The sequence below is a fragment of the Chiloscyllium plagiosum genome, unplaced genomic scaffold, assembly GCF_004010195.1.
Source record: "Chiloscyllium plagiosum isolate BGI_BamShark_2017 unplaced genomic scaffold, ASM401019v2 scaf_43607, whole genome shotgun sequence".
NCBI classification, from domain to species: domain Eukaryota; kingdom Metazoa; phylum Chordata; class Chondrichthyes; order Orectolobiformes; family Hemiscylliidae; genus Chiloscyllium; species Chiloscyllium plagiosum.
The window spans coordinates 1-9,422 of NW_025206925.1; the positions used below are offsets into that span (position 1 = coordinate 1).

The 9,422-nt window shown below is 49.5% G+C and overlaps 1 protein-coding gene across 1 annotated transcript in view; it reads left to right on the plus strand.

Moving 5' to 3' along the window:
* Nucleotides 1-69: 69 nt before the first annotated feature.
* The window catches only part of LOC122546558 (nck-associated protein 1-like), a gene marked incomplete at its 5' end in the record, with an annotated part of 11,488 nt that continues 2,135 nt past the window's right edge, over nucleotides 70-9,422 (plus strand). The window contains 7 exons of the mRNA XM_043685245.1: nucleotides 70-168; nucleotides 455-600; nucleotides 2,289-2,421; nucleotides 3,355-3,474; nucleotides 3,575-3,714; nucleotides 5,094-5,225; nucleotides 8,730-8,948. Of these exons, the coding sequence (XP_043541180.1) occupies nucleotides 70-168; nucleotides 455-600; nucleotides 2,289-2,421; nucleotides 3,355-3,474; nucleotides 3,575-3,714; nucleotides 5,094-5,225; nucleotides 8,730-8,948 (989 nt within the window). The remainder of the gene's footprint in view (nucleotides 169-454; nucleotides 601-2,288; nucleotides 2,422-3,354; nucleotides 3,475-3,574; nucleotides 3,715-5,093; nucleotides 5,226-8,729; nucleotides 8,949-9,422) is intronic.

A 9,422-nucleotide genomic window follows, 5' to 3' on the forward strand; every position in this document is an offset into this window, starting at 1 on the left:
GACCTTCTGACAGTGCGGCACTCCCTCAGCACTTTCCTGAACAATTACCCTTGATTTTCCCGTATTCAGGTCTTCGAGTATATTTTGCCACCGAGCGCGATGATCTGTCTGATCTGCAAGATTGGTGTGGAGCAGGTGGGACTTGATCCTCGGCCCCCTGGCTCTGAGGTAGGGACACTAGCGTCGTGCCACACATTTGGTGTGTGATGTGAGCGATGCCAGTGTGCCAGAGCTGACATGTTGATGGTGGTGGTGGAGGAGCGATGGAGTGCCATGGGCTGTGATGGAGTGTGGTGATGTGTTAACATAAGGGGATGTACTGGCATCTGATCCAGCGACAGAAAGCAGTAGGGTCAGATTGGATTGGGGGCTGACGGGATTTGCCAATTTGCCATCGTGGCGTCCTTCCTCAGCGTGAGTGAGTGAGCTCCACCATTTTCCCACTGTATTCCAGGCCTATACCAGCGTTGCCAAAACTCCATTGATCCTTCGTGAAAACCTGAAGCTTGCTTCCCTGATGAACACCGTCGTCTTCCACACGAAGCTGCTGGACCATTTGCCCGTTCTGTTAGAGGAGACAGCTGACCTCACCATCTTCTGGTTGGTACATGATGACGACACCCGGACCCTGCTTTCTGGTTACCCAGCAACCAAGCCCAACGCCCCTGAGTCGTGTTACCCAGTGACAGAGGCCCCTCTCTCCTCCTCACGTTGACCTGTGAGTGCCAGGCCAACATCCCACTCCGGAGCTGGAGAATGCCCTGCAATCCCTCCAGGGCGAGTCCACCTGCTCACGTTCCCTCCGGATCTTATACGGTTCAACTCAGTCACCTCAGAGTCGACGAAACTCCAGAGGATACAGGCCTACCCTGTCCAGCCTTTCCTCATGAGGCAATCCACTCATTCCAAGGATTAGTCTGGGAAACCTTCTCTGAACTGCTTCCAACGCATTAACGTCCTCCTGTCAGCACAGTGATCATGACCACCCCATTTATTTCAGATGTGCTTGCACCAGAATCCTGTATAACAGGAGCATGACCTTCCTAATTTTGTGTTTAACTCCCCTCATTTCTCCCCAGTTGACAGCAACCACATTCCTGACATACGCTGGTCCATCAGACCATCAGATATAGGAGCAGAATTAGGCCATTCGGCCCATCGGGTCTGCTCTGCCATTCGATCATGGCTGTTATGTTTCTCAGCCTCATTCCCCTGCCTTCTCCCTGTAACCCTTGATCCCATTATTAATCCATCTCTGTCTTAAACACACTCAGTGACCCGGCCTCCACAGCTCTCTGCAGCAATGGGTCCCACATATTCCCCACCCTCTGGCTGAAGAACTTCCTCCCTATCTCCGTACTAAATGGTCGTCCCTCACTCTGAGGCTGTGCCCTCGGGTCCCAGTCTCTCCTCCGAGTGGAAACATCTTCTCCATGTCCACTCTGTCCAGGCCTCTCAGTATTCTGTAATCAGATTCCCCTTCATCATTCCAAACCCCATCGAGTACACACCCAGAGTCCCCAACCCCTCCTCATATGACAAACCCTTCATCCCCAAGATCAATCTTGTAAACCCCCTCCAAGGCCCGCACATCCTTCCCTAGATACAGGGCCCCGATACTGCTCACAATATTCCAAATCATAGAATCCCTAAAGCGTGGAAGTTGGCTATTCAGCCTATTGAGTCCACACCGACCCTCCGAAGAGCATCCCAACCAGATTCACCCCTCTATCCTATCCCTATAACCCTCCATTTCCCATGGCTAATTGACCCTAACATCCCTGGGCACTATGTGACAATTTAGCACGAGGAGAAAGTGAGGACTGCAGATGCTGGAGATCAGAGCTGAAAAATGTGTTGCTGGAAAAGCGCAGCAGGTCAGGCAGCATCCAAGGAACAGGAGAATCGACGTTTCATTGCTGAAGAAGGGCTCATGCCCGAAACGTCGATTCTCCTGCTCCTTGGATGCCGCCCGACCTGCTGCACTTTTCCAGCGACAATTTAGCATGGCCAATCCACCCTAACCTGCACATCCCTGGACACTATGGGACAATTTAGCATGGCCAATCCACTCTAACCTGCACATCCCTGGACACTATGGGACACTTTTGCATGGTCAATCCACCCTAACCTGCACATCCCTGGACACTATGGGGTAATTTAGCATGGCCAATCCACCCTAACCTGCACATCCCTGGGCACTATGGGACAATTTAGCATGGCCAATTTGACTGTTCTGCTCAGTTGCAATTTTGCCCACTTTGACAAATGCCCCTTTTCTGTGGCAGTTTCTACCCGCGTTTGTTCGAGAAGATGTTCTCTCAAAGCACCGAGGAGCCCTCACAGCTGCCGTACCTGATCGCATTCCCGATGGTCTGCTGCCACTTCTCAAACTGCATCCACGACATGTGCCCTGAGGAGGTCGGTCACTGCACATCTCTGCCTCCTTGCCTGTGCATCGCGGCTGGTTTCCCAGCTTAACCCATCTTACCGTCATTCTTCCGGTACTGTGTCACCACGGGAGGGCACCCCGTCTCGGAGTTGGCTGCTTTTGCAAGTCAGCGAAACTCTGCGGTTTGGCATCCTTGCAATTCAAGGAGCTCAATGGTCTCTTCCTGTTGCTATGTTCTTAAAGGAAGTGACTTAGGCCGGTTCTCATGTCCAGCATTGGGGCCTAAGTTTGCCACCTGTCCAGGAGTGGGCCAGAAATGAAAGTCAATCTCCTGAATGCTGCGATGTGCGGCCCTGAAGAAATAAAATTGCAGGGACGTCAAAAGAAGATTGTTTTTTGTCAAACTCTTTGAAGGTTTCTCTTTACAGGTCTCGAAGGTTAAAGGTTGGAAGGACAGGCCGCTTGGCTGATTGGCTGTGCGTCACATCAGGATGGACGCATTGGTCAGGAGTGTTGGCCTGAAGTGTGTGAGGAGGTCTCCAGGAAGTGACTTCATCACCACTTGGCAACTCCAGGGCGACTCATTCTGTTACGTTAACTCCGAGAGAGAGTGCTTGTGCTGCCACCTAGCTCAGAGTTGGCCCGATGCTGGTGGGTGGGGGTTATAGGTTGCCAGGCAGTTCTCATTCCGATTGGCAGCTCTAGAATTAACGTGAGCTTCACTTGAGGAGATAGCACAGTTGCCCACTGACGCAAGGGTGGCACCCTCAAAGCTCAGCGATTGCCTCCCAGAGTCCTGGTGAGCGCCACCAGAAGTGGAGACGGGCACGCTCTGGCGATATCGGGTTGGCAAATGCAATGCAGCGGGCGCTGCCAATGAGAACGGCAGTCTGACCGGAGTCAGTGTTTCCTCCCAGGGCGAGGGTGACAACTGATGGCAGCTTTTGTTTCTCTCCGGGCAGTACAACGTCCTCCAGAAACGAAGCCTGGGCCTGTGCAACAGCTTTCTGCATGAAATCGCCAAACAGGCCAGCGGCTGTATGATCCAACTGTGCTATGAGCAACATAACCTCAGCGAGAAGGTGAGAGACAGAGGCGACGGGGTGGGGCGGGATTGATATCGTTTCCGGCATTGGTTCGTTGGACTGACCTGCAGCCTCCGCTGGGCTGGTTCCTCCTCAGCTCCTGCCCAAGCACACCGCTCAGACCATCAGCAAAGTCGTCAACAAGAAACGCAAGAAGCCCGTCAGCAAGAAAGCGGAGCCCAACAGAGAAAAGCCGGGAATCGAGAGCCAGCGAAAGGACAGAGCCGTTGACACCAAGTAAGTGAGGGGGGGATGGAGGTCTGAGGACATTCGGTGTGCACCTGACCCCCAAACTGCAGCTCAGTACATGTGGTGGTTCTCAGGCTGCTGGACGGTCCAACAGGTATTGTAGATCCACCTCAAGAATGTAGCGTAGGCCCTAAGTTTCTTTCACCTTAAAGGTAGACGTGAACTGGGTTTCCCAGACGTGGCACAAGCCACTTGATGTTAAGCAATTTATTTATTTAAACACTGTCGTTAAAATGCAAACAAAAGAAAGAGGAATTTAGAATCACTTAACTAGTGGGGCGGTGTGGTGGCTCAGTGGTTAGCACTACTGCCTCACTGCGCCAGGGACCCGGGTTCGATTCTAGCCTCATGCGACTGACTGTGTAGAGTTTGCACGTACTCCCCGTGTCTGCGTGGGTTTCCTCTTACAGTCTAAAGATGTTCAACTTAGGGTGGATTGGCCATGCTAAATTGTCCCATAGTGCCCAGGGATGTGCAGGTTAGGGTGGATTGGCCATGCTAAATTGTCCCATTGTGTCCAGGGATGTGTAGGTTAGGGTGCATTAATCAGGGGGAAATGTTGGGGAATGGGTCTGGGTGGGTTACTCTTCAGAAGGTCAGTGTGGACTTGTTGGGCCGAATGGCCTGTTTCCACGCTGGAGGTATTCTCTGATTCTACTGGAAATCTTGACTGAATAATATAGAGTAACAATGGCTAATTGACTGTTTCAAAACAGTACCATCCCATCAACAACACCCCCCCCCCCCCCCTTGGCAAAAAGGCAAATTCCGACACAGGTTCTCACATGCAGTTCTCCAATTCAGGAGGAAACAACATCAACAGGAAATTCAGAGAGAAGAGCAGCTGGGAATCATTCACTGAAGCTCTATTGAGACCCCAGTAGCTTCTGACACTACCAAGAATCCAAACCCCAGAAATCCTGATCTGTGAGAGCTGGCCACACCCACTCAGGCTGCATTAAAATAAACCCAAGGCCTCTCAAGTAGTTTTCAGCAGCCAACTCTGCATTACAACCTCTCTTTAAAAAAAGGATAAAATATCGTCTTAAAGTGAAAGCATCGTCAGAGTAGCCATAGTTATACCTAATGCTGTTGTTTAATTTCTAAATAGGCACATTGATGCTGATTGGTTGAGTCATTGCTGTCGGGAATGCGCCAGACCCTGGCACCTCCTCCAGGGCAGGCAATCAGGGCTCTTCTCCTTCCCTGCAGGATAAATTGTTGTGCCCTTTGAAAATGTGGTATTCTTGCAATTGTGTCCTGATGAGGGATGAGCAAGAAGGGGACTCTCTCTTTTCAGCAATGTCTTGCGACGTCGTCAAGGATAGATCAGAAGAGGCAGCACTAAACCTGTTTCTCTGTTCCAGCATGGATAAACATCACCTGACCCTCACTGAATACTGCATGGCCATCAACTACGTGAGAGAGCTGGTCGTATTTGAGCACACCGTATTACCCACTGAATACTTGACAAGCCAGTTAGAAGTCCGGCTCACCAGGTAACCGCTACAACTTGGGCTCGCCATTGGGACTGGGCCATGCCTTTATGACAGTAATTCTTCAGTCTTAAACTGTTCTAACAATCCAACTTAGGACTTTACTTACTCATTGAAGGGGCTTAATCAGGCTCCACAACCACAAATCTTTGAAGGTATTGAGAACTTTAGTTTTGTTGGAAAAGACTGTGCTGTCACATTTGGATTGTCGAGTTTAATTATTTGTTCTGACTTCAGTTTCTTTGCAGGTCTTAAGACAACGCTTTCATGACCATCTACTCATAACTGGGAGCTGCATATTTAGCCTCTCTGCCTCTCTCAATCACTTGAATCCCATCCACTTCCCCCACAAGCTAAAGTAATCAATGGGGAACCTGTGACAAACAGACATCACCAGGGAGGACCTATAACCGATCACGAAACTCTCTTCACGGACATATTTTTGAGAAACACCCTTCCAAATCCTCTCATAAAAACCTCACGTTTGTAATGCGTAGCTAAAAGGAGACATGACGTCAGAGCGTTGTGTCTCACTCTCGTCAGGACTGGGACACCAGGAACTTGGAATGGGAACACTAATTTGGATGGCATGAGACGAGGTTATAGAACATAGAACAATACAGCACAGAACAGGCCCTTCGGCCCACGATGTTGTGCCGAACATTTGTCCTAGCTTAAGCACCCATCCATGTACCTATCCAATTGCCGCTTAAAGGTCACCAATGATTCTGACTCTACCACTCCCACAGACAGTGTATTCTATGCCCCCACCACTCTCTGGGTAAAGAACCTACCCCTGACATCTCCCCTATACCTTCCACCCTTCACCTTAAATTTATGTCCCCTTGTAACACTGTTGTACCCGGGGAAAAAGTCTCTGACTGTCTACTCTATCTATTCCTCTGATCATCTTATACACCTCTATCAAGTCACCCCTCATCCTTCGCCGTCCCAATGAGAAAAGGCCTAGCACTCTCAACCTATCCTCGTACGACCTACTCTCCATTCCAGGCAACATCCTGGAGGTTGCTGATTGGTTGGACCGTTGTAGGCATGGAGATGCAACAGGAACTGTTCTCTATCATGGAAGGGGTGTTATTAGTAATCCAGAGCCCCTAGCTCATGTTCTAGGGACTTGGGTTCAAATCCCACCATGGCTAATAATGAAATTTGAATTCAATAAGAAAAAAAAAATTGGATTTTATAAGTTTAATGATGACCGCAAAATCATTGTCATAAAAACCCATCTGAGTCACTAATCTCCTTTTAATCTGGCCTACACGTGAGTCCAGACCCACAGCCAACACGGTCGACTCTCAACTGCCCTCTGGGCCATTCAGAACGGGAAATATCCTCTGACCGAAACGGAATTGTTCATCTTTGTTAGAATCAAAAGAAATAGAGTCCCTACTGTGTGGAAACAGGCCCTTCAGCACGTAAAGTCCACACCGACCCTCCGAAGAGTATTCCATCCAAGCCTATTCCCCTGCTCTACATTTACCCCTGACTAATGCACTGAAGAAACTCTCAGGTGAATCCTAATGCTCAGGATGTTGTTATGGAGAACGCAACAGGGATGAAGGTACAACATTTGGATGCACGCCAGCCTGGTTGGAGTTTAATTAACCAACTAACTCAGATTGACAATGAACAGTTCCTGCCGCATCGCCATGCCAACCAGAATCCAACCACTCAGTACCCACTTCTCACGCCATATAAATTGGTGTTCCCTTTCCAAGTATGGTTCCTCGCCTGATGTAAGCAAGATGGAAATCTTTCAGCAAGGTTTATATCATGTACTTCCAAGCAATCATTCAAGTACAATCCTTGACTCCGGTTTAACTTGCCAATGTCCCCTTGGGTCTGATTGAATCCTTCATCCTTTCGATTTAAAACATTTTCCTCTACGTTATTGCTTGTTCTTTCCCATGACTCGTCCAAAACGTTTGGCGATCCCTCTTAGCCAAGTCTGCTCCCACGGCTGCTTGATTAGAGAGTCAGCCAGCTCAGAAACAGACCCTTCGGCCCAGCTCGTCCATGCTGACCAAGTTTCCCAAACCGATCGAGTCCCACTTGCCTGCGTTTGGCCCTTATCCCTCTCAACCCTTCCTATTCATGGACCCATCAAGATGCTGCCAGACCTGCTGAGCTTTTCCAGCAATTTCTGTTGTCATTGTTTATATCATTGGGTCAGAGGAGAGGGTGCAGAGCGTTAAGACGGGACAGATTATAGAATACCTTTGAGAGTGATGGGAATCTAAGGATTTTTATGCTCATCATTTTTTTTCACAAAGTTGCATTTTTCCTTCGAGAGACTATTCTGTCTGTTAGTTTCTGTCTATGTTTGTGAGGGTGGGTTTTTAGAAGATTTGTAGCTCAGGTTGGGTTCTGGATGAAGCTTTGTTCAGAGGCTCACTGATGATGTTACATAGTATGGTGACGAAACGTCTGAAAACAGACCTTCCAGCTCAGTGAGCAAACCTGCATCCATGTTTGTGAGAATTAGGGTAGACATTACTGGTGAGCTAATTGCCCCTTGGACTGAGTTGCCTTGTCCATTTCAGACGGCATTTGACAGTCAACCAACTTGGCTGTGGGTCTGGAGTCACGTGTAGGCCCAGACCAGGTGAGAATGGCAGATTCCATTCCCTAAAGGACATTGCTGAACCCGACGGGGTTTATAATAACCAGTACCATCCGTGGTGATCAGGATGGAAATGGCTTTATAAATTGGATTCTCTATAAGCTATATCTTTCGTTTCTTTCCCCTTATTCTTAAATTATTCAAAATGATGCTGTTTCATGAGAGAATCCCGACAGTGTGGAAACAGGCCATTCGGCCCAATATGTCCACACTGATCCTCCGAAGAGTAACCTACCCAGACCCATTTACTCTATGTTTCCCCTGACTAATGCACACAATGTACGCACCCCTGGGAACTATGGGACAATTTAGCATGGCCAATCCACCCTAGCCTGCACATCCCTGGGCACTATGGGACAACTCAGCATGGCCAATCCATCCTAACCTACACATCCCTGGGCACTATGGGACAATTTAGCATGGCCAATCCACCCTAACCTGCACATCCCTGGGCACTATGGGACAAATCAGCATGGCCAATCCATCCTAACGTACATGTCCTGGACACTATGGGACAATTTAGCATGGCCAATCCACCCTAACCTGCAATCCACCCTAACTAAATTGTCCCATAGTGCCCAGAGATGTGCAGGCTAGGTGCATTAGTCAGGGGCAAATGTAGAGTAATAGCGTAGGGGAATGGGTCTAGGTGGGATGCTCTTCAGAGGGCCAGTTTTGACTTGTTGGGCCGAATGGCCTGTTTCCTCACTGTTGGGATTCTATGGGTCAGCTGTAAGGAGAAAGCTCCATGGCCGACCTTGTCTTTCCTGGTAGTTTCTCTGCACTTGACTCTGACTCTCTCGCACCTACGCAGTCAAAGCAAGCTGGCAGTGTCTTTTCGATGCTTCTGTTTTGCCACGCAGAGCTATCATGCGGCTGGCCAACTACAGCCAAGCGACTCAGGAGATCGCCAAGCCGTCTGAGGTCCTATCCGGTGTCAAGGCATTCCTAGCGTTCATCCATTCTGTAGGCCATTACGTTAACATCGATGTGAGCAAGATTTGCAAGGAGGTCCTACTGCAGCAATCCCAGGCCACAGACGCCAATGGAGAGATAACCCTGACCACTGCTTACACCAACTGGTAGGTGCCAACCCGCACCGCACTGACACAGAGGAGCAGCTTCATGGTTTCGACCCACATCTGCTGATGTTGCTAAATTGTTGCTGTGCCAAATGTCAGCCCAAACAGTTGTGGCAGAGTGCTCACTTGCAAATGTGAGTGAAATATCATGGTTTAAATTTGGTAAATGGCTCTGACACGAGATAAAAGTCACCACAGCTGACTGACCCTCTGACAGTGCAGCACTCCCTCAGCACTGACCCCCTGACAGTGCGGCACTCCCTCAGTACTGACCCTCTGACAGTGCAGCACTCCCTCAGCACTGACCCTCCGACAGTGCGGCACTCCCTCAGTACTGACCCTCTGACAGTGCGGCACTCCCTCAGCACTGACCACCAACAATGCAGCACTCCCTCAGCACTGAATCTCTGACAGTTCTGCACCTACTCAGTACTGACCCTTCGACAGTGCGGCACTCCCTCAGTACTGACCCTC